This window comes from Phascolarctos cinereus, unplaced genomic scaffold, assembly GCF_003287225.1.
Source record: "Phascolarctos cinereus isolate Bilbo 61053 unplaced genomic scaffold, phaCin_HiC Scaffold_5;HRSCAF=322, whole genome shotgun sequence".
NCBI lineage: Eukaryota > Metazoa > Chordata > Mammalia > Diprotodontia > Phascolarctidae > Phascolarctos > Phascolarctos cinereus.
Genome location: NW_027555958.1, coordinates 1892292 through 1917645, shown reverse-complemented (window position 1 = coordinate 1917645; position 25354 = coordinate 1892292). Strand labels below are relative to the sequence as shown.

General features: G+C 45.1%; 1 protein-coding gene across 19 annotated transcripts in view; it reads right to left on the bottom strand.

The window, feature by feature from the left end:
- PCBP3 (poly(rC) binding protein 3) overlaps positions 1 to 25354 on the bottom strand; it is a 376369-nt gene that overhangs the window by 55691 nt on the left and 295324 nt on the right. For 6 of the 19 annotated variants that reach the window (XM_020973415.2, XM_020973418.2, XM_020973433.2 and 3 more), the window contains exons 6-11: positions 23774 to 23797; positions 18919 to 18951; positions 18004 to 18120; positions 17002 to 17133; positions 14890 to 15039; positions 4993 to 5136 (exon numbers count right to left, since the gene is read on the bottom strand). In XM_020973415.2, the coding sequence (XP_020829074.1) occupies positions 4993 to 5136; positions 14890 to 15039; positions 17002 to 17133; positions 18004 to 18120; positions 18919 to 18951; positions 23774 to 23797 (600 nt within the window). The remainder of the gene's footprint in view (positions 1 to 4992; positions 5137 to 14889; positions 15040 to 17001; positions 17134 to 18003; positions 18121 to 18918; positions 18952 to 23773; positions 23798 to 25354) is intronic. The other 13 variants (XM_020973420.2, XM_078154588.1, XM_020973421.2 and 10 more) reach the window with 4 other exon arrangements.

Here is a 25354-nt window from a genome sequence, read left to right as displayed (position 1 = left end):
CAGCCAAAATACCTTTAAAAGGATAAGGAGCCATTTGCTCCAATGATTGTTTTTTTTGTTAGTTTGTTTAAGGGGCTTAATGTTGACTAGGAGCTAATCGGCAAAAGCCAAACTACTACTACTACTACTACTACTACAACACATGGAACAAATATATAAAGTCCAGAGGTTTAAAAGAATGACTATTCTCTGGAGGCCCCTTGAAATCAGGTCAGCAAAGGACAGGTGATACCCACTTTTCAAACACTTCTTTTGAACTTTTGAACTATGGGTATCATTTTAAAAGTCTATACACCTATTTTTGTGAAGATAGGGTGAGCTCTAAAGAGGACCTTTTCCACCCTCCACACCTCAAAATCATGGCAGTGCTTTTGATCCTGCACCCTCATGCCTCCCTTGTGATTCTCCATGTGGTATGGGTGAAGAGGCTGAGTTCTGAATAAATCCGTCCCTCGGCCCCAAAGAGCTTCTTGGACAACCAGACACACTTTCTTGGTTAAGATGATTTCAGATGGTTCCAAAATCATGGCAAACAGAAGATGAACCATACTTTGTAAAGGGAGAGTAGAGACAAGGCGTGCAGGAGCTTTGGTTCTCTGTGCCCATCAAGCCTTCTCAGAAGGTCACCCCGGGAAATGCCAGGCTAACCTAAGAGAGCCAATTCAATCTGCCCCCTCCATTCTGGGCCAAGAGAACAGTGAGGTGTGTAAATGAGGAGTTGGAAACAGGGCGCAGAGTGAGGCTGTGGAAACAAGGCCGGTCCTGCTGGTGAGGCTGTGCTTTCTGTCAAGGAGCCAGGGAGATCAGCTAAAAAACCAAACAACTCAATTCGGGGGCTGACGCTTTGGCTCACTTGACTGATATCCATGTAAAATGGGGTCTGTCCATTAATCCCCTTGGAGACTCAGTTTAGAGTAACAAGTCCAGCTTCCATTTGGGGAACTCCAAAATGGGAGTCGCCTTGGGAGCCTCCAAAGTCACAGAGCTGCTTAGTGGGAGGGCCAGGACTGGAACTCACGGCTCACTATTCATTTGCTGCACTGTCCTGATTGTGTATGCAGTAGAAATGCTTAAATATTCATTCAATTTCAACTACACTGTAGCATGAAAATGTAACATGAAGGGAGCAGTTTAGGCAGAGCCCAGATTTTGTAAACCTGGGCCTTTTGTGCTGTCCATATTTGTCAGTCAACTCAAAATAACCTCCATCCCAAGGCCTAAGCAATCCCTCATCCAGCCATGGGAGTAGTCCCAACCGAATTGGGGAAAAGCCCAAACCACTGAATGAAAATGGCTATTGAGTCTACCAGGTGGAGCACAATGTGGGGTTGCATTGTCTTGTTTTTAAAGGAACAAAACTCACAAATAAAGGAATCTTATCAGATGTAGAAAAGTGGACCACTCTGAAAAAGTACTTGCTAATTTGGGGAGGAAAATGGTTCCTCTGTTCCAGCTCCAAGCCTGGGGCCAGGTCAAAGTAGTGCATGACTTTGGGCTGACTATCTAAGGATTTCAAGTCAACATCACAGGCATGGTTCACTTCCCACAAGAGGGTCATTTCTACACTGTTAAGTGTTGAGATCAAGTTTTGGCCTCTGCCTCTTGGTATAGACACATCTAAGAAGTTTCCTACCTAAAGGAAAGTCAAAGTGAATCCTTCTGCCAACTGAAGAATCCTTGGGCAATGTGAGCAACATCTTGGGGGTTGGTTTTTTTTTAAGTGGAGCCCAACTCTATCTTGGTATATTTGAAAAACTGAGGAGAATGCAGTGGAATGACTCAGCTGGGGTGATTTCAGAGGGTCACATGGGGAAGGAGGCAAAGAATTCATGTTGCAGGCAATCCAGAATGCAAACATGCATTCTGGAAGTTCCATGCTTTCCTATCTTACGTATTTGTACAATCCAGAGTCAGATCTGTTTTCACACATGCATCTCTCATGGTCAGTGATTGTATCTTTCTTGTGTTTTACATCACGTACAAGACCCTTGGCTATCGATCACAGGGCTCACAATACTAGGGAGTTGTGTCCAAATTAGATGCCATTTCTTGGATTGGTTTTGGAAATGCCAGGGTGGCTTTTCTGAACACCAGTGCTAGGACTGCTGGGAACCGAGCATAACACGCTGACTTTTTATTTCTGTGTTGGTGACTAGCTCAGTGTATGGAATGAATCACAAGATCTTGGAGGAAGCTGCATGTACAGCTAGTTAGTCCTATGGAAAAACTCGAGAAGGAAACACCCTCCTGAGAAAGCGCACGCCCATGTCTGAGCACGTGCTTCCTGTCCATTTCCCTCCATCCTTATTTCTTATGCTCTTGGTCCACTTGCTAATGCTGTCGGACTTGAGTATTTCCCACCCCAGGTCCTAAATGTAGGGCAAATCAACTCATCTGAACCCAAGTCAGTGTTGGCCAATTTGTATAGCACATGAGTAGGCACAAGGTGACCAGGCTGACCACCATGAATGAATTCACCAGTCCATTTAAATCTGATTGTCAGTCAGTAATTACCTATTTTTCTTCCTGAATTGATTAAATTCACTCTTGACTTGCTCTGTCATTTTGTGGATAATCTTTGTGTACGATCACTACTGATGTCTATCTTTGAGTTGCTATTGTTAGCCAGTCATTCAGTCATGTCCAACGCTTTGTGACCTGTGGACCACATTGTCCATGGGATTTTCTTGGCAAAGATTCAAACAGACCTTAAGTCACCTGCTCAGGGTCACAGAGCTAGTAAGCATCTGAGGCCATATTGGAACTCAGGTCTTCATTATTCCAGGCTTGGTGCTCTGTGCCCTATGGCACCTCCTAGCAGCCTCCACACTGTGAAGTTATAAACCCCAAAAGGATTCTTAGGAATGCTGCTCAGAAAATGCAATTTTCTTTAAAGCTTGACTTCAAATGTATTCTTAACATAGGTTTATAGTCATGTAAGGCACTTTCCTTACAACAATCCCATGGTGTTCTCTCTCCCTTTTCTCCTTGGGAGGTGAGGTAAGTTGTGCAAGGTCACATAGCTCTTAAGTGTCAGGGCCAGAATTGGGCTTTTGGGGACAAAGCCATATCTCCTCTTGGGCCTTGCCATCTCTCATGATATGACTTAAAATATGCAGCCCTTTTTTTGGAGCTCTTCCCATTCTTCAGAGTTCATAGCTTATTAACTGGCCCAATACCCCCACTAGAAAAACCTTATACTAATTAAGTACATAAACCAGATATTTTTATGAAAGATAAAAAAAATCTCATGAGTCTTTTCTAGTGGTATATAAATCGATACAGAGAATCTGATAAGATTCCTTTATAAATCCAGTATTTAAACCAGACTTTATTATGAGATAGGAAAAAACAAATGTTGTGTGAACATTTATGTCCTTTGTAAAAGCAAAGCAATAGGTCTGGTACAAGTCCTTTATGGATCAAGTTCAGAAATGGGGTCCTTTTCTAGTTATATGTAAATGTGTAAATCTACATATGTGTGTATGTATGTACATATGACATTCATTCATGTACCTAGATTTAAAATTTACACGCCACCTGTTCTCCATTCCCTGGATTAGTTTCAATTTGAGTTGAATAATTTCTCAGTAAAGGGGGTGAAAGGCTTCTGTCTTACTCTCCCTTTTATAAAGATACAATTCACTGAACAGCTGGGCCCAGAGCTCATCCACAGACTGACTGCATGGCCAATTGGCAGCAAATTATGTATCAGTCCCAAATTTGGTAACTGGATCAAAAGCCAACAATTGCCAACAAAGGGGCAAGAATTGGTTTTTGTACCATTTTATGTATGTGCTGGGGGTGGGGACAAGGGTGGGGGTGTTGGCTGCTTAGAGACCATAATGGGATAATGCATCACGGAGGCATGAGTGCAGGGAGGGGAGGGGAAAGCACTGTTCCCTATGCTATTCTCTCCACTGTCCATGTTGCTACAAGATTTATTCACAGAAAAAAATAGCAACTTCTATCCCTCTCCTGGTAACTTCTCCAGTCCTCTTTAGCTACTGGGGCAGAAAACAGCAGAGGGACTCCAAGTTTAGGATGAACAGCTAGAAGCTTCAGATGTTGGAAGTGATCAGTGGCCAAGGTCTCCCATGACAGGCTGAATGAGGAGCCAAAACTATCTGGAGGGAAGGAGGGAAATTTTAACATTAGCTCTTTTGCCTGAAACACGCACTGGTCAAAGGGCTGGTCTCAAGGACATGGGTTATTTGGAGGCATCTGGCTTTTTGCCTCTGTTTTCCCTTTTGGGTAGCATCTGTGTTCTTGTGTAGGGAAATGCCAAAAGTTCAGCATTCGTGGGGGGCTCCTGTTAGGGCAGGACACCAGGACTGTGGGATGTGGAAGACAAAATTTCTGCCAAGAAATGGGGTTCCCTGCTTTCCAGTCCAGTTTGCTGCAAACAAGGCATTAGAAATCTGGAATGGAACTAAAACTACCTTGATCCGGTTGACTAACTTTAAAAACAAAGGAAAATACTTTCAGGACTAATCTGAGGAGAAAACTAGAGGGAGATAATGATGCTCATTATATAGATGGATTTCAGGTGTACTTGGTCATAAGTCATGATGATAGATAGGGTAACAACATCTTTTTGTTAAAGCATTTCTTCCAGAGGACTCTAAGCCTGTTTCTCTACTGAGTTCATTACTTTATAAACTGTTTATCTGTCATCTCTGTTCTGAGAGAGAGAGAGAGAGAGACAGACAGACAGACATAGAGAGACAGAGAGAGGGAGACAGACAGACATAGAAAGGCAGAGAGACAGAAAGACAGAGAGAGAAACGTGTCTCCCCTTCCTCAGTTCGTGTCCTAGCAAAGGCGGCAAACCACCTGCTCTCCCACCAAGCGTCAGAGTGGTCAGTGCTCATTTGGGCTGGACTGGTTGTCTGTGGCAATGATGCAGAGCTCTGTGCCCAGCTGCGTGGCATGCTATGAACGGGACGAGACCATGCAAGTGAGAAGGCGAGAAAACCTGAGCGCACTAACGGGCAGCGGCTGGTGCTGCAGTAAAAGGCTGAGGTTGGCAGTGGAGGCTGCAAGCGGGTCGGCTCTTACCTGACCACCTGCAAAAATGACAGGGGTGGAGGCGGGCTTTGGGCGGTAGGGGATGGTGGCACCTTTCGGTGGGGACTAGGAAAAGGGACAAGGAGAGGGAGAGAAAACATTAGAACAGCTTTCTGGAGATGCCCGTCAGAAGAGAGTCAAGAGCGCGCAGCGACCGAGTCGGGGCCAGCAGAGGCCAGGGAGGCTCTGCCTTCTCTGAGCCGGTCCTCCTTCCTTGCTCAGAATGCTTGGGGATGCTCAGGCCAGGCCCGCCCAAAGCGCGTCCAGAAGAGCGCAGCTGCGAGTCTATCCCCAGCGCCGCCACAGGAATGGGCGGAGAGGGAGGAGAATGTGCTCTCATTCCCCACTTTCTGGGAAGAGTCCTCCCACATTCCTTGCCCCGAGGATTTGATCCAATACACCTTGTCTGGTTAGTCCCCATAGAGTTGTTCTTGTTAGCCCATCCTCATCAGCCCTACTTATTTGGGACTAACCATCCTTCTGACATCTGTCCTATGGGAAATCAGAGACTGACCAATCCCATTCCTAGAAGCCTTTCCTGCCTCTGGAAGTCACTAACCATTCTCCCTGATGTACACGAGGAATTCTGTAACCATAGATTTGGTGTGGCACCAACAAGGCTTGTTTTCATCTTTCTCGCATGTGCCTCAATAGCCAATGACCAATGGGAAGAGAAGCATCTTCCAAATGGTGAGATGGGTGGCTAATGAACACCAGCCATGTTTTCTTGAGGCCACCTGAGCCCTGGCACCCACTGTGCCAGTGTTGATTAGATATGGGATTAATCTGGTTCCCTTGCTGACATCCCCCTCAATGCCTAGGAAGAAAAGGGGACCTCGTTGATGTTCTGGGTGGAACATTCACAGTGTGTTTCCCGTGGATGGTGATCTCAGTGGAAATGATAATGCCTCCAATGGGAGTTAGAAAGGTCATGGCTACTATAGAGAAGATTTGAGCTGAAATGAGAAACCTCTGTTTTTCGTGGCCCAGAAAATCAGCGAGTTCTTAAATGAATCATGTTCCAGGATGTTCCAAGCCCTGAAGGCCACATTCAAATTCTGATGAAATCAAGTTAGTTACATAGCTGTCCAAGGCAGAGTCTACAGAAAGCAACAGGCCCAAAATGTGCAGTTTTGTTGTTATTTTTCAAAAATGACTCCTGTCCCACACACACCTTGCCCTGCTCAGCCTGGTGTTGGTGTGTAGCCGGCAAGTGTATGGGATGCCAGGACAAAGCAGGGTGGGCTCCCAGTCGACAAACAAGCAATGAAGAGCTCCATCCCCATCTGTACACACTCTGCTATGGGTGTCTAGGCTGTTATTGTTGTGTAGACACGGCCTGAGAAGGACAGCTTTGGCCCAAGAAACTGACTTTATTTGGAGTGTGATTTTTGTCAAAGCAGATTTGCAGAGTGCTATTATCATGAATCAGCACAGCCACCATTGACACCATCTTGTGCAGGATGCTGGCCTTCACCTGGTCTTCCCCTCTACAGTTCATTGTTTTATGAAGTTTATGAAGCCAACATAATGGTTCACAGGGGCTAGAGGCTGGGGTGGGGCTAGAGCTAGTTCTGAGTATTACCAGACTCCTTCTTCTCCCTTCAACTACTTCTCATGGATTCAAAGCAGCTCCAACTTGGTGGGGACCTCAAAGACATTTAGTCTCACCTAAACAAGAACTTCCCCTACAGCACCTCCTCCAAGAGGTCCACCAGCATGTACTTGGAGATCATTAGCGGTGGATGATCCATCACCTCTGGAGGAAACTCTTTCCATTTTTTCACTATTGGGAAGCTTTTCCTACCTCTGGGCACCTTCCACTCAGCACCCCAGTTCTGCCCTCCAGGGCCAAACAGAACAATGGTAAATCCTTCTCTAAATGACAATCCTTCAGACACCTGAGGACTGCCTCATGTCCCCATTCAACTCCATTCTACACACCCAGCTGGCTAAGCTGATCCTTGTATGATTTTAGTGATTTTATGATTTAGTGATTGTGTGATTTCAGTGATTTTATTGCTCCTCACCATTCTGGTTATCTTTGTCTTTGGGCCCCCTTCTGCCATTAATATTTATTAAAGCTCTTAAATCATCATGCCTAGAATCCAATGTTCCAGATATGGTCTAGACACTTGTTACATGGAGTATGGGGTGAATATAGCAGGGAAGCCCAGTGAATACAACCCAACTTTCAAGAGGACCTGGTTTAATTGGGTTACCATGGGGCAGTCCCTTAGCTTGTGTCAGCTCTCCCACCCCACAACATGAAGGACTCTTTTCCCATCCAATTAAAGACTGGCTTAGGTATTCTGTGGCTTTCATTTCTATCATGTTCACGGAACCATTCCTATCTAACCCTTGTCTTGGTGACTTATGCTGAGTTTGAAAGGTCTTTGAGAATCAAATTCAACCTAGGCTCACACACATAACTGACTTGACCATTTTTCCTGAGATGGTTAGTTAGCATTAACCTGTGGATTCATTACCAAACAGAAAGGAAAAAAAAAAAACTACACATCTAAGGAAGTCAACTTGAGTCCCTGAGCAGACCAGTTTAGAGCTGAGGACCCTGTAGATGGGAGTCTGTGTCTGCTTGCTGTGAAATAAATGCCTCTGCCATTTACCCACATAGGTTGTTAAAGGGCTTTCTTTCCCTGGACTCCCCTGAAATATCGGTTTGTTGCAGAGAAGTCTGACCTTTCTCGTTTCCAAGGTTCTATGAAGTAAAATGTGACTCATGAAACTCAAGATCAAAGTTCAAAGGAAAGGCAGTCCAGCATCTTTGATTTTCCCTTCCAACTCATTTTTCAATCTCAAGTCTAAGTATTTTGTAAGCAGGCCATTACAATGCCCCTGGCCACCTTTCTCTTCATGATATGATACATTTTTACAATTTAACCATTAATTATATCCTCACCGTCTCTTCTATATCCTTCTCAGGGAAGACACTGCTTTAGAATTGGGAGGGACTGCCAACTTCTGGGGTGAGGAGTCACACATCTTGAGACTCTCCACTATTCTTCCTCTTCCCAGAATGCTTTTGAAATCTACCCATCCCATTTCCATATACACTTCTTGGAGCTGGCCTGGTATACACCATCTTCTTTCCTATTCACACAGAGATCAATCTAGTTGGGGTCTGGCTTCTCTTCCAACTCAGTGATTTCATGGCATTTCTGTTTCTCCTTCTAACATTTTAAAGAACTGCTCAAGGTAAAAACAGGCTCTTTTTCCTTTGCAGCTCCCCACAGCACTCAGAAGACCTTCCTCTGCAGACAGCAATGTGACCAATCATGAGGGCTGGCTGTGCCAAAAGGACTCAGTTGGGGCCGACTTTGGGTAATAAAGGTCTTTTTTCTATACAACTGTTGCTCTTCCAGCTGGGGTGAAAAACCTTCTTGATTTCTCATTTTCCCATTAGTTAATATTGCTTCTGTGGCTTGGGAAGCTATAATTGTATGATCAAACTCTCTCTGCTACTCTCTTTGACACTGTCATAAGCAGCAGGTTGTATAAGGCTTTCAAAAATATTTATTCTGATTTTGAGCAGTTGAATCCCTAGACAAGAGGATTTAATGAACATCCCCAAAAGCCTTCCTCTTGTTCTTCACTTGGTCCACACCTCATGGTTCTCAATGGCTGTGGTAGTGGACTTATCAACGGCAGATGCTAATTAGGCCTCAAGTAAGATCCTGGTGATAGAATGTCTGTGCCATCCAAGATCAACTTCTTCAAGTACAAAGAGGGTCACCAGTAGGTCAGTTACTAAGTTCTGAATTCTTTGAGCATAACATCCACAGTGATGGTGGGCAGAATGATAGAAAGGGAAACAGAGGTTAAGAATCACAGTTTTTAGACTGTCTCCAAACATTAATTAAGTGAATGTATCCTAGAAGTCGGATGTTTATCTGATCATCAGTAAGTTGATATGTTATGGGGTCAAAAGACCAATAGCTTTTTTAATAGTCTCAGTATAAATGAAGCTTGAAGACAAATGTATTGCAGCTGAATGCAAAGATGGATCCAAGAGACAAAGGAAGGAGTTTGCAGAGTTGATTCCATCCTGTACTCCAATGAGGCTGAAAATATCATTTCATGGGACACTTGGAGCTGCCACCTGGAAATGCTAATGATGGTCACATGCAAAATGACAAGGAGAATAATTGCACCTCATGTGTCAACATTGGTTAGAGAGGATAGAGTAGAGACATGATATGAAGCCCTAGCCAAGATCTTCCAAATCAGGTCAACAATTCCCACTAATAGAACTGGAAATTGCAGGGATCTCCATCAATTGGGGAATGGCTGAATAAGTTGTGGTATGTGGTTGTGATAGAATACTACTATGCTATAAGAAATGATGAACTCAATGATCTCATAAAGGCATGGAAAGACTTGCATGAAATGATGAAGAGCAAAGTGAGCAGAATCAAGAAAATATTGTATATAGTAATAGCAATATTGTTTTAAGAACAACTTGGAGCAACTAAGTCATTTCGAATATTACAAATACACAAATTAAAAATAAAGAATGTATGAAGAAAGATGCTACCTACATCCAGAGGAAGAACTGATAAATAAAAGTATGTATAGAATAATTTAACATATATATATATATATATACACACACACACACATACACCTATTTATGTCTATTGGTAGCCATCTCTAGGGTGGGGGAAGCAGGAAGAAAAAAAAGGGAAAAAATAAATTTCCATGATAACTTTGTTGCATATTTGGAGGAAATATCAAGTTGTACATGATAGATTTTCAGTTTCATGTGCAATAATCTTTTTTATTATACTGTGTTATAGAAATGCTTGTTTTATTCTGTGAATTGAAAAGAAAATACATTTTTAAGAATATTCAGTGACTTTAATATGAAAGTGAGCACTTGGGTTGATGGGGACAAACGTATTGGAAAATAAGGGGTAGGTCCAATAAACGAAGGAAACCAAAGGTTTATACCTCACACTTGTAAATCCTGAATGCTTTCTTCAAGAAGAAAGCTGGAAGTCCCTGGAATGTGGCTAAATGCTAAATTTTTACCACTCAAAGATGGACCTGATTTTATCTTAACAGACAGAAAATGATTGGCTACTGATATAAGAATAATTTCAGGATGAGCTGACTGTGTAGTCAAAGCATCTACTGGTTAGAGCTAAGATCTTTATTGACTATATCTATAACAACAACAAAATTAAATAGGAAATGTCATGTCAACAACAAGAACAAAAATAACTGGAAAAAAGGCTATGGATGAGAAGTCAGTATATGTGATATCAACAGCTCCAATTCAATCTATTTAGACGAGCTGATGAAAATGAAAAATGGGGAACAGATAAAGGTAGGGACATTGATTCTGATTATTACCACTACTTAGAAGCGCTTAACTGATACAAAACACTGGCCGTTACAAAGAAACTAGTCAATACAGAGTACAAGAAAAGAAATCTGCGGAGAATTGTCATGAGACCCAGCTAAGCCAAATCATATTCAACGCATTAGACAGAACTGGAAGGAGAACAACAAATGAAAGTGAAATGGGACATGTTAGCTAGCACTTCTACAGTGATGTATTCTCATGACTGGCATCAATGTAGCTACCACATCGAATCCCTCCACCTTGGTACACAATTTGTTAAAATGAGAAGTGATAATGGAGCTCAAGAAAATTAAGTAGGAAAGTGTAACTTGACTTGACCAAATATATATTAAGGAAATTTCTACTACAGGCAACTCAATTTAAGAAGAACTTTGGATCAGTTTTAAAGATAAAGTTGATATCAGTAACTACTGAGCCACTGGACCATTTTTTATCGCTATAAATGTTGTAAGAATAGTCTCTATACAAATTGAGGGCATCCTTAATGAAAATATCAGAAAGGAACAAAATTTGTAGAGTATTTTACTATAGTAGGCAGCATCCTTACAATCGCATAATTGACTAAACTGAGGAGGCGTGGAGAATACACAATCTGGCTCTGTTTATTATTGTTGATTATAAAAAGAAAAAAAATGACTTGGTAAAACTGACGAATCTTGAAGACTCTCCTTCCAACTAGGCAGTTCCCATAAATGTATTCACATCCCATTCTGCATCTGTGGTGTGTATATGTACAGAGGTAATTGTAACATCAAGCAAGGATGCAACAGGAGAGTGCATGCTCACCAGAGTTGCCTGCCATTGTCATGGAGGATGTCCTGGTTCTTCATGGACTGACTGGTTCTCTCCTCAATCCTACCTAAATGGAAGAACCACTCCCTGTAGATGGTGAGGTTCTCTATATGATCATGTTTCCCACAACAATGTGCTGGCTGTTCAGAACCCCAGGAAACTATGGAACCTCCTCAAGAAAAGTATGGCCTCTCAAAAGAACTTGTCCTATCAATCCACACAGGCAAAAGTCAATGGATGACAACTGCACATTGCCCAGATGACTTGCAGCTATGTAGGCAGCCCAGGGAGGTCTTTAAGTACGTTTGTCTCAGATAGGTACTGCAAAGGGGTCATGATCTGGACCCAAAACTGAACAGGAAAGGGAGACCAACCTGGATAGTGTTTGAGGAATTGTTCACTGCTTTCAAAGATTCCAAGTTGCTGTCTGCCCTGCCCCCAAACAAATATTTTGAACCCCATTATTCTTCTAGCATTTGTTTCTTGAGAGCAGGGACTATTTTTGATCTTCTTCTATATCCCCAGCGCTTAGCACAGTGCTGGCCACCCAGTAAGTGTTAAATCAATGTTTACTCATTGACTGTTTAATAGTGATGCTTAAAGTCAGGGAATTATGGACCAACATGATTTCAGAAGAGTCACGATGGCATATGACTCAGAAGGTAATGGAAAGTTTCAGGGTGGATGTAAGCAGGCTGTGGCTTCACCAACAATGACCCACACTTCAGAAGCAGTGACATGTAGGACAATCTGGGAGGGGGCAAGTCATTGGTGAGAAAAGCACAGTGAAGCACAGCTCAAGAATGACAGTGGCATCTGTGACATATTGAGTGAAACAGAAGATGGATACCCTTGACTTGGGAGGGGGGGATTCTCTATGGATATTTTGTAGGTAGGACTCAGGGATTAGGCAATGATGAGGCAGGATAAGAAGTAGGGAGTGGGTTGTGATCTGGCCCAGTGGAGGGAGCACTGTCTTGGAGGAGATCACAGATCCATCAAAATGAATAAAATGCATATGATTGGCCAGTGCTCTAAATTCATCCATTGCCAACATAATCCAAGTATATACACGTACTAGTTCATATGTTCTTTAGGAAGACTGTAATAGCTTGCCTAAAGAAGAAAAGAAATCTGGTGACAGCGATGGTCTTGCAGGACAGACTGACACAGCTGAGCAAGACCAGACCAGTGTCCAGCAGGGTCAGCCTGAGACTCCTGAGAGTGTCCCCCTTCTTAGGCAGGGGACTGAAACCCCACCTGCTTTGGGGTTTGCAGGGGAACATTAGGGAAGAAAATAGGCAGGAGTTTTATTTTTTTCTGTAACATAGTGAATATTACACTTCAAGGGAAATATCTTCCTTAAAACAACTTAGAGTACAATTAATGTCTTAAAAGCCTTGGCACAAAGGAAGGCTTAAAAGGGGCAAGTGCAGGTGCTGCAAGAATTTCAAGACTGGTTCAGAATTGCACCGAGGGTCCTAGACCAAGAGCTCGATGAGGCCTGAGAGGCCGAGTCCAACTCCCTTTTAGTACAGATGAAGAAACAGGCCTGGGCTGGGGTGAGGGTGGGGGTTGCTTGTCCAAGGCCACAGAAGGAGAAAGTGCCACAAATAGAAATAGCATTATTATAATTTTTTCAAGAGTTGAGAGAATGAGCCGAGAATTATAATTTCAACATTAACTTTGTGGTCGTTATTTTTCAAGAGAGAAGCAATCAGAAGCACCCATGTTAGGGCAAGCTGGTTACAGTGAAAGTATTAAAACTCATCACTTCTTTGTTGTACTTTATAATGCAGAAAATGTCACCTTTTTCAACCTTAAGCTTTCTCTGGAACCCAGATTGCCAAAGCTCCTATTGTTTCTCCACTGAGTTCTCTGTGCCTTTTCTAGGTGTTTTAGCTGAGCTAACTTTGTGGGAGTCCATCGTGAGAAGCCTTGATACTAGGTATTTTTGTTATTGTTACTGCTGCTGTTAGTATTATTATTATTTACCCACATCTCATAAAGACTATTGACTTGGGCATAGAGAGGTCACATCCTTTGCAAGCAAGAGGAGGGATGGCATCTTTGATGAACTGAAGATGTCAAGTATGGTGAAAATTGGACTGTCCTCATTCAATTGGTTCCAGATACATGACCCTTTTACTTCACTACTTACCTCATACATCAAGGGCTTAAATCAAGTTCACCAAGATCACATCCTTTCCCCTTGAAAGTGGACATTCAATTTGGGGTACCACAAGAGCATCCAGAATCTCTCTTCTGCTGTGAGGGCCACTGGAATCGGAGGAAATAGTGACAGGCTTGCTGCATGACCTTTCCTATTCACCACCCCTTGGTCTCTTCTCTTCTGTAAGTGCCCATTTCAGTCTGTTACTGACATGATCAAGTGAATAAATAATGCAAAGAGTGAGAGAGGAGCATCCGTGACTGAGCTGTGCCTTCTTTAGTACTCCTTTTGTTGTCTGAAGTCTGGCAGTTTCCTAAGCACCATGTTTCCCCTACACTTTGGCCTTTGGCATGACAACTGTGGCAGAAATCCCCCTCTGGGCACCATCTTGCTGTCCCTTAATTAGCCCACATTTCTCTTCTTTGGTCATTGATACCCACTTAATTCCCATGGCATTTGTGAGGACCTTCGATTGCAATAATTTCCATACTGGTTTTCTTCCATTGTCCAGCTCCTCACTGTCAGTTCCTTGAGGAAAGTAACATATGGCACCTTCTCTTTCTCCCACAGTGCCTTGAAAATGAGTGCTCAGTGCCCCCCCCCATATTAAGTCAGTGAAGATGCAATGGCCCAGTCTTTTCAGAATCCTCGCCACAGTGCTCCTTCCACTTTGTTAGATCCTTCCTTCACTGTGAAGCTGCCTCAGGGGCTTCTTCATTCTCAACTCCTCCCCCACTCTCTCTCTCTCCTCTCCTCCCTCCCTCCATTTCTGTGTCCGTTACTCCTAAAGAACCATCTCTGGTGCACATATTTCTACCATCCATAAGATTAAGACATGTCTGAGAAGCTTCCTGGTAATCATTCCCTCTAGTTTCTAGGAGATTCCTTGGTTTTCTCCATTTCCCAAACTCAAGAGGAATGGCTTGCGTTTAGTCTACACATTTTTTCTTTCCCCCAAACAGCATAAAATATTTGAAGGTTTTTTTTTATGGTGAAAGATACCAAATGCAGCCACAATGGGCTTGACATTGGATCACCAGGTCTGACCAAGGAAGAAGCAGACACTGGTTCAGCAGACTAGAAGCAGACTGACTGGTTGTCTCCTAGGTCCAACCTAAGTACTCCGAAGCTAAATTAGTTTGGGTAGAAGCAGAATTGCAGGCCCTCAAACTGGGGCAGAGTGAGGCTATACAACAGTTTCCTGAAATTTACAGCTGATTCTTGTCAATATCCCATATGGACTAAGATGAAGCCACACATGAAAGAAGGTGATCTGAACCCAGACCCCCAAATGTAACATCTTCATGTGCCCTAAGAGCAAATATATGGCCTGAATACGAAAAGGAATGCTACCAGGAAATGAGAAATGACTCAGCCCATGGGTTGTGATCAATGGAAGTAATTGATAGCTGATCGGCGGTTTGCAGGGGTAAGATTTGTTAGGTTGAGAGCCGCTATACATTACCCCCACTGCTACAGACTGTACCTCCAGCATCACCACACAGATCTGTTTGACACATTGGATGATGGCATCGGGGGTCCCCGAGATGGTCACTGCCCGCTCTGTCGAGTTGGGCAGCATGTCCCCCGCCACTTGAACCTGAGCACCGGTAGACTGGAAAAATAGGAAATTGGAAGAAGAAAAAAAGAGAAAGAAGGACACTGTTGGATCAGCAGAAATAAACAGGCAAACAATTTCGTTGAGAGCTCCATCTCTGCTTTAAGAGGGGCACTGCATGTTTTGTCTTTATCAAAGCCCATACATGTCCACTTGGATTTGCAAGACAAAATGACCAGCTTTCTTTCTATCCCTCCGAAACAACCATTTGTCTTTCAATGTCAACCTTTGCTATCTTCTGAAATATTAACAACAATTACAAAATGCTCCTTTCCTTAATCTTGATTTGGGGGAGCAGTCCTGATGAGGGGGCTGCTTGTAGTTTGATGGACAGAGATAGAGTAAAGATATAGTGGTAGAGACAGAAAAAAGTGAGTTAGCAAATGCAACAGTTGGGGAAAGGTTAAACAACAATCTTGAGAGGAGTCTTAATAGAGGGTTAATTATCATCACCAAATATATGAAATTTTATATACTATGATTACACACTTAGAAGAAATGGGTTTAGATAGAAGCTTGAGTTATAAAGGACAATGTTGGATCATAAGGGCCATAGTATCTATAACATGACTTAGAACTGGGAGAGATCTTAGAGGCCATCTTACCTAACCATCCCATCTTATAAAAGAAGAAACAGAACCCGAGAGAGTGATTGACTCTCCCAAGGTTACATAGGTGGTCAGGACTTGAATTCAGGTCCTCTTTTCACTGCCTCACTCTGATATCCTCCATAGAGGGCAATGTCTGTGGCCTTCTCAGCCACATGTCTGCAAGGCCATGAAGCAATGAAAAGGCCTTTGTAAAAAGCCCAAACTTTATGCCAAGGGAAGTAAGAAGGAAACTACTGCGCATCCAATAAGCCAAGGGAAGTGGAGAAATTAAGTAAGTCATGAGGAAGGAGATGGTTAGTGTGCATTAGCTAGAAGGCATTCTGGCTTCTCATTTTGTGGATTATGCAAGTGAGGCCCAAAAAGGAGCAATTTGCCCCAAATCACATAGCATGAGCGGCAGTCCAGAGCTCATCTCACCCAATGACGTTCCATGTACTCAGTGAGAAATCAAGACCAGGAGACACATGAAGGGAGAAAGTGAGAAGGGACAAGTGTTCCCTGACACGTCCAGCTGGTCCAGCTCAAGCCCATAAGGGTTCCCTGTAACCCACTGGACCTTGACTCTAATGAATGGAGTCACTCAGGGTTCTGTTTCATCATTGTCTGATCCCAGATTCTCAGTCACGGATGGGCCTCAGAGGCTTTGGCTGCCAAATAGAGGATTTGGCCAAGATGATCTCTCTGAGTCCCAACCCAGCTCTGAGATCATGTGTCAGGAGGAGGCATTCCCCAAGTCCAGCTTTCAGCTTTGAGGTGTGTGTGTGAACAACGTTCTCCTCATTTTTACTTATCCGAACCCCCACTCACCTCCTTCAGACTCACATCCTCTTTGATTAAAAATCCATGACTTTATGAGCCCCTTCATTCTGCCATCCTCAAGCCCTCACATCCTCTGGACACATCATATTGATGGGCATTTGGCTCAGTAGCATCTTAGGTTCATGGATGCATGTTTTATGGGTATTGGGTTTCTTTTTTGTTTGTAAAAGCTGAGAGCAAGGAAGAGATTTTCAATTGTATGTGTGTGGGTGTGGTGTGTGTGTGAGTGTGTGTATGTATGTGATAGTGTGTCTGTCTCCCCTCATGACACCTGGAAGTGTGTTTTTCAATCAGCCAATCAATCAATCAATCAGTCAGCTTTTATTAAGCACCTCCAATGTGTCACCATGTTAAGGACTGGTGTTTAATAAGTTTTGATTGATGCACCATATTTTGGCTGTGAATGCTGCAAAAACACTCTGCTTCCTATGGAGGTGGATGGCCGCCATGTTTGTCCTTCACGCAGAGCAGCAGACCTGCCATTGCGTGGAGCTTTGCAACTGCCTGAATCCATGAGGGATCCCATTACCTCCCTGATCTCCTTGATCTTGGACCCTCCTTTGCCAATCAGTGACCCGCACTGGCTGGCCGGCACAACCAGCCTCAGTGTTACCGGTGGCTTGCTGGTCGCAGTGCTGTTACTCATGGAGTTAATGATGTCCTGGGGGTAGAAGAAGAGAGAAACAAAAGAAGGTTGGATTGTGGGCAGTGGAGTATGACTTGATTGGGCAAGAAAGCTGCCAAGGGGAACCTGTGATGGAGCTAAGGATGGAGTTAGAGGAATCACCTCACAAGTCATTCCTTATTCTTGGCCACGAGCCTCCTCAATTTTACACCGAGGAGGAACTGAGGCACCGGGAAGTCCCTTAAATGGCCTTTGTGCACTGGAGTCCTCCTCTGACACCTCGTTGGGGCAGGAGGTTCTTTGGTCCATCAATTGACCAAAAGCGTTTGTCAATGGCCTCTTACGTGCCGGGCACAGGGCATACAAATTCCAGAGGGAAACAGCCCATGCCTTAGAGGAGCCGTCATTCTGCCCCAGCATCCTTGCAGGCAGTGCCAGCAGGATGAGTCCCTCCCTGAACATTGTATCTGTCCCCTGAGGACCAGCCGGACTCAGTGGACCAGAAGGGGACAAGGAGTGAGCACAGGGCACAAGACCCAGGCTCTGGAGTCCAAGAACCTGGGTTCATATCTGATCTATGTTACTACATGGTAGTAACTGCTACTACCTGTTTGACTCTTTTACCTCCCAAGGCCTCAGTTTTCTTATCTGCAAAATGAGGAGGCTGGTCCTAGTCCTAGATCTAGGCTCCTCTGTGTGACCTTCCCCTTTCTGTGGCATTAATGGGACTTTTATAATGAACACAAACCCAAATCTCCTACTCCTCCTACACTTGCAAGCAAGCTAGGTGTCACAAGAGGCTTCAGCACGGGCTAACCCTAGGCTTTGGCTTTGTCCTTCCACGAACATTACAAGCAGCCTGTGTTCATTCTGGCCATGGTGTGAGGGGGAGGAGAATGCTCTTACCTCCTCAAACTTGTAGGCAATCATAGCGAAAGCCTTGAAGATGGCATCGGTGGGGCCAGTAATGGTCACGATTCTTTCTGGGCAATTTCCTTCAGAGATGTTGATTCTGGCACCACTCTGGGAGAAGGAATGAAGCAAATCCCATGGGTTGCATGCAAGATCTCATTTAGGAAAGAGGGCATTTACTCCAAATGCTTGGTCTGGGCTTGTTTGTGAAAATGAATGCAAAAATATTTGTATGGTGTCTGCCTGGCAATCCTCAGAAGAGAATTTAGATGTAGAGGGACCTGCTTGATATCAATTCCCTTTCACAGCAAACAAGGGGAAGAGCTCCAGAGGCCCATTCTGCCCAATCTGCCCAGATTGCATGTGGAGAGCCTCCCCACTGCAGATAAATGAGAACCACCCCCCTGAGACTCAGCAGAAGGAGAAGAGATGCTTGGTGAGTACTTCCAGGGCACCGAGCTGAGGGTAAGACATTTCCAGTTGCCTATTTAATTGTACCATGCAGATGGTGTGTTTGTGTGTATGTATGTGTGTGTGTATGTGAGTGAATGGGAATGAGTCTATGTGTGTATGCGTATGTGTGTGAGCATCTGTATATGTATATGTCTGTGTGTATGTACATGAGTGTATGTGTATGTGTGGTTAAGTGGGTGTATGTGTGAGTCTGTGTATGTTTGTGGGTACATATGTGTGTTAGGTGGCCAATCCTAGCCCTGTTCAGGAATTCTGGGACTCCCCAGCTATGAGGGGACTCCTCCTTGTGTCCCCCTACCTTTTCTCCCATCAACAGAGCAAAGTCTGTGACCCTACCACACAGAGTGGATGAAGGACCACAAATGCAGTCTGGGGCACCATGGAAGGCTTCCCTCTAAGGTCACTTAAAAGCTGAAATGGATTGACTCAACTCACCTCCTCACGCATCTTTTTCACTGTTTCTCCTTTCTGAAACGAGAGTTAGAAAACAGAATGAAGAAATGACATCCACTTTTAAGTCTGCTGGAATGTTCCCCAATGCACATCACGGCAGTGGTGGACTACCAGGCTGGAGATCTTTGTGCCTGGAAGGCACAGGGATGTGCGGCTGGTCTGAGGGGAGCTCCCATGAAAGTAGGGTGGGACTGCCCTAACCATCATAAACTCTGTCCCTGGTGGGGGCATAGACCTGACTGAAGGAATTTTAGGATACTGTGAGCCCCTGAATCCCAGGGAAGAGTCGGATATCAGGTACCCCATCCCTGAGGAAATTTGACCTCCATGATACGAGAGCCAGAAGGGACAGCCCCTGTCTACCCACCTCTCTCCTCTCTGGCATGTCCCTCTCCTGGGCAATGGGGCCTTTTGACTTACCACCTTGTCTGGGTCTAAAGGGCCCAGCAGAGAGTTCCAGTGGTAAAAGAACTGAGTCTCTCATGAGTGGGTCTTTCCCTTTTGGTTTGGTTTTCGTATCTGGGTCAGGGCAGGGATACACTAGAGGTTCTAGTGGCCTCTCTGAACTTCTCCCAGAGCATCTCCCTTCTGGACTCCACCCTTCCACTGAGCTTGGCTTGGGAGCCCTTCCCTGGACCCAAATCACTTCCACAAACCATGCACCCCAAACCATGAAAATGTGAGCCCTTCCCTTCTTTCTCAGGCATGCTCAGGGAGGGGGTGGCAATTAGGACTATGGGTGCAGCCCTAAACCTTCCATGCAACAAACAAAACTTAAGGGTAGATCAGCCTAAATCCTTTGCAGCTCCAGCACCCTAAAGGGTGGCCATGTAGCCCATATCCTGTCTATGGTATCCATGTGGTGGTACCTACTGAACACAGGGACTGTTCCCTCTTAATTCTGTACCTCTTGCTCTTAGCACAGTGACTGCTGCAGAGCAGGCTCTCAATTCATTCTTGTTTAGTGACTAATTTCAGATTTTGGTAAGAATGTACCCCAGTTTTCAAATGAATTTCTCTGCATGAAAGAGAGCTTTATTAGGCATTCTCTGCTAAGCTGAGCTATGCCCAAAGTCACAGTGCTCCTAGGTCATGAAACACAAGTTCTGGTCTAGAATCTGGGGAGCAGTCATTATCACATAGCTACTAACACCTTCACTTGGATGCATTCCTCAGATTATCAGGTCAGTCATCCAACAGAGAACTGAAGGACTGAGGCCGATGTGGGGCTGCCTGAGGGCTAGGCTCGGGGGGCAGTTCTGGGGAGCTCGGAGCACTGGAAAAGCTGGTGGGTGCAGGGGTAGAATCCAGCCTCCAAAGCTAACTTTCTGTGTGACCTTGGGCAAGTCATTTTATTCTATCTCTGAGCCTTGTCTATAAATGAGGACAGTACAGGTGTGGTGTCCAGATAGGAGCCTGCTGAGGCCCCTGTGAGGTAGTAATCCATGTGAAGTGCTTTGTAAACACTGAAGGGCTCCCTGTGTGTAAGTGAAGGCAGCCACCAATGATGGGGAAGATACAGGGCTCTCCTTTGGCTGGAGGGTGAGGCTGCTTGGAGCCTTCCAACTGTGGATGTTTGAAAGTAAACTTCCTGTGGTATGACTTGGGGACATTCAGGAACCTGAAGCAATGTGGACCTGCAAGGCAGCTGTGAGCAGGACAGGCCAGAAATCAGATTTTGTCTCAACAGCTGTGAAAACTAGACTGTGTATACCACTCCTGGGTCATGCTCATCCCTGGTCCTTCCCCGGAAGTTCCCAAAGATCCTTCCAAGTGAGAAATCCATGCTGCCTTCTGAGAGCACAGGACACAAAAAATGAGGGCTATGGCCTCATTCCAGGATCACGGCATGCCAGTGCCCATGGACCCTTTGAGGCCAGTCCAATGCCCTTGTTTAACAGATGAGGGAACTCAGGCCCACAAGTAGGGGAGCATTTGTCCAAAGCTGGAAAGCTGGTAGGTGGGCCAGGACAGGAGGCCAAGTCCCCTGGCCCCCAGGCCAGCTCCTCCCACCAAAAGTGGGTTGGGGATTTGCCATCATCAAAGACATTGCTCTTGTCTCCACGAGGTGGAAATGGGAAAGTTCAGATGAAGAGGGTGATCCCACAGTTGGGAAAGTGTAGACCAGAACTGGAATGCTGCATGGGGGCCCAGTCTGACACCCTCAGGCCACCTCTTTCTGAGAGGTGACAACTTCTTCACTGCCAACCCCACTCATTCAGTAATGGAAGGCAATGGTATTCACTGCACTATCTCTGTCTCATAAAGGGAGGAGCATTTGCTGATGATCTCTCCCTGAAGGCCCAAGAACTCCTGGCAGGAAGCAGGTCTGGGAGGAGGGTGGCTGGAGGGCTTGACATTTTCCTTAAAAATTCACCTCTCTCTTTTTTACTTTATCTTCATTCCCTAATTTATCCCTCCCCTTGCCCTCCCAGAGAGCTAGCTCTTATAATAAAGGATAATGAAAAGAGGGGAAAATGTTAATCAAAACTGACCAGTGGCATGTGTTGAGCTTGCTGTTGGCAAACAAGAACTGAGTCCTCACTGGTCAGGCTCCAGTAAAGGAGGAAAGGCTGGAGTGGGGATGGGAGGGTGGTCATCCTTCCTTGCTGGCCCATCCTGAGCTCTGTAGAGGCAAGGATGCTCTCTGTCCTTACTGGAAATGGTCAGTCCAGAAGCCTGTGCTCCAAACAGGGAGCCTGTAGTCTTGTGTTCTAAGCCCTGCTCAGTCTCCCTCGCTGGTATGGAGGAAGTGAGAAATCAAGGGCAGAACCCGAGCTTGAGGGGGCACTAGAGACCCTGGGACCCTGGCTTCCAGTGCCTGGCCTAGAATCCCCTCTGCGACCTTACATTCCAGACAAGTGGCTTCTCCACTGTGACCCACCAGTCTTTCCTCCCACTGGTCAGTTGCCCCCAGAGCCTCCATTTTAAGGAAGCTGCCCAGCCATAGTCACGCCTCCGATCCTCTCTGGGTCTGTAGACTTCTTTCTCTCTCCCTCTCCCCCGACCTTTCAAGCTTCCTTTTATCGACTGTCTTTCCCAGTTTGAATGTGAGCTCCCTGAGGGCAGGGGCTGTCTTTCTTCTTGCTTGATCTTGTCACCGTGGTTAATGAACACTAGTGGACTTGGCTTGGTTGTTCAGCCCCTGCTGATGGTCAGAACTGTAGTGAGGGAAGCTGACCTCCTGTCCTAGCAGCAGCTTATCCCACTTTGGGAAAGCTTTCCCTTTTAGGATTTGTTTTTCTGACCTTGAGCCTACATCTGCCTCCCTGCAGCCTCCCCCACCCCCAGTCCTTCCTGGCTCTCCCCCTTGACGTCAGGCAGAACAAGCCTCTCTTTTCCCATCTTCCCTTCTGTGCACTGCTCCACGCTTGAGTCAAACTCATTCTGTGGCAGGAATCGAGGCCCTCCCCCATCCCAACTGCCCTTCTCTGGATGCTCTGCAGCCCAGCTTCATCCTCCCTGCACTAGACACCTTGGGTCTGGCTCTTGTGTCCCTTCTAAGGTCGCCCAAGGTCTCATTAACCTAATTCATTGCAATATCCCACTGCTCTCCCACATTGAGCTTGTGGGCCCCCGAAAGCCCCAGATGCTTTTTTGTTTGTTTGTTTTGTTTTTGGTGGGGTGGAGGGGCGAATAGACTGGTTATTCATCCTGGAACATGCATTGTGAAGTCATTAAAGAGATACATTTATCACTAATAGTAGAAAGAATACTAGATTAAGAGTCAGGGAACCTGAATTCTGATCCTGGCTTTTCCACTCACCACCTGAGTGACCTTACATGAGTCACACAATTCTCTGGGCCTCAGTTTCTCCAACTGTAAAATGAAGGGGTTGGATTTGATGACCTCTAAGGCTTTTAACCCTATCATCCTGTTGTGGTCCAGTCATGTCCAACTCTTCATGACCTTGTAGACTCTCCTATCCATGAGGTTTTCTTGGCAAAGATATTGGAGTGATTTGCTATTTCCTTCTTCAGTGGAGCAGGGCAAACAGAGTGAAGTGACTTGCCCAGGAAGCGAGGCTGCATTTGAATTCAAGTCTTTCTGACTCGAGGCCTGCGCCACCTAGTGGTCTCCTGTCATTCTAAGATCTTATTTTATTTGGCCCCATGTCCCAGATTGTGGAGAGGTCTTTGTATTTTGACTCTGCTCTCCAAGGTGCTGAACGTCTTTCCTTGCTTTATTCCATCTGCAAATCTGATCAGCATGCCCCCTCCACCTTTTTCTGAGTCACTGAAAATCAACCTTTCAAAAACAGCACTAGGCTAAGCATCGATGCCTAGGGCACCATACCAGAGCTGGACTGCCAGGCTGACATTGAACTTGGGGTGGGGCCTTTCAGCCAGCTCTGCAGCCACCAGATGCTGCCTGGTTCTGAGATCGGTGAGGGCTAAGCGTGTGAACCCAGTCAAAGATCGTACCTACGGGCTGGTTGCCACGGACTCTCAGCTCGTCCTGAGTACAAGGCAAGACCAAATGGCTTTGACTGAAGCATGACCAGTTTGGGTTCCCTGTGAGGGGGGTTACTGTTGAAGAAGCATTAATTACCAGGGAGGTTATCGGATTTCCTCCTTTCTTGTTTTTAAAAAGCAACAGAGCAGCATGGTTGTGATGTGGTTTAAAATGAGGGCAGGCAGGAGAGAGGACGGACTCTGCAGCCACAAGAGTCTCGGGGGCTCTGGGAGACATCGGGGCTTGTTACAAAACCAAGGATTACTTTTAGCTGCCGATTTAGACGACCAACTACTCAACGTGTGCTCACAATTAATATAACCTAGCATTACCGGATCAGGAAGCGTAGAGATAAAGGAAGACATTCCACGAAATAATTACCTTCCCAATGATGCTTCCAACTTCCTGCAGAAAAAGAGAAAACAAAAACAAAATGAGGCTTCCGACTAATAGCCACTCAGGGAGGTGGAGGCTGGAGGCTGGCAAGTCCTCGGGGGTTCCAAAGCAGGGGGATGACTTTCTTTTCCTTCCCGCAGTATTCATCTTCCTCCCCCCACCTCCAGAAAAACGAATGGTCCCACTGGATAAGTAACGATTGCGTCCCCAGGTGCCTCTGCACATGTCCTAACAAGGTCTGTAAACAACGGGGATTCAGGGGAGCGCCTCAGAGCTAGAGAAGCTGAGCAGCTGACTGTTTTCCAGATGAACCGTTCATGAGATGCTCTCTATATAAACATGAGACCTTTAGGGAGATGTGGAATCAGTCAGTGATGAAAAAGAAATCCCTCTTCCCTCACATTAAGGATGCTTAAAATCCCTCTCTGTTCACATAACCTTAGAATCAATTGTGTCTTTGGAGGGACTTCTGAGACCACCCCATGCTGCTCCACTCCAATGACCCAACCAAACCCTTTCACAGCCAGCAGGGGGGTCCATTGACAGTAGCACATGGCTGATAGCAACCAAGAGGCATTGACCTGTCTCTGTTTTGTTTTAGATTGGTAGGTGAGTGTTTTGGTTTTTCTACTGATTTGTATGTTTTTCTTTTCTTTTTTCTTACCTAGCCTTAATCACTAAATGGACCCTGCCCTAGACAAACTGGGACCTGTGAAAGACCTTAGCTTAAAAAGGTCGAGGTCTCACTGCATCTGGGGCCACATTCAATCATCCTAACCCATGTCCTGCCACTGGACCTGGAGGGCTCCAGAGGAGAGAGTGAGGCTGGTGACTTTGCCCAGCCCTGCCTCACTTAAATCCAATTCACTTGCAAGTAGAGACATCACCTTTCTGATGTCATTAGTAAGGACAAACAACAACAACAATCTGTATATCTTTGCCTTGAGGCGTTTCACCAGAAAGCAAACCCAAGCTACCCAAGGAAAACTGTGCTTTTTGAAACCTGGTTCATTTAATAATTGGCATAATTTTCTTTAACATGTGGTGATCCCAATTCTATGCAGCCAAAGAAAAAGGTACTTGTCTTACATTGAACAAAAAGTAAAGGAGCTCATTGCATTGGTTTTAGACAAAGTATCTGTACAGGTCACCCTTCCAGGAAAGTATCAGAGATGTTCCTCAACTAGGTCTTACTAGATTTTTACAACATGTCTGTGAGATATGGGGCAATAAAATACAATGTGACAAGCATCTATTGAATGCCTCTTCTGTGCATAGCATGATTCTACATCCTGAGGGAGATACCAAGTCCAGATACTACATGGCCTTTGCCCTCATGAAGCCAAGAATTAACAGAGACTGGTATGCTGTACAATATTACATTTTTTTACAGAGTTATCAAACAAAGTTCTGGGAGAGGGCTGAGAGGGAAGGTTGTTACCAACTAGGGGGATCAAAGAAGGTTTTGTTACAAAAAAAGGGCTTTAAAGGTGGACTTCAAGGGGTGAGGAGGACCTCACCTGTTGAAGATGGAGAAGGGAGGGCATTCTAGGCTTGGGGACTAGT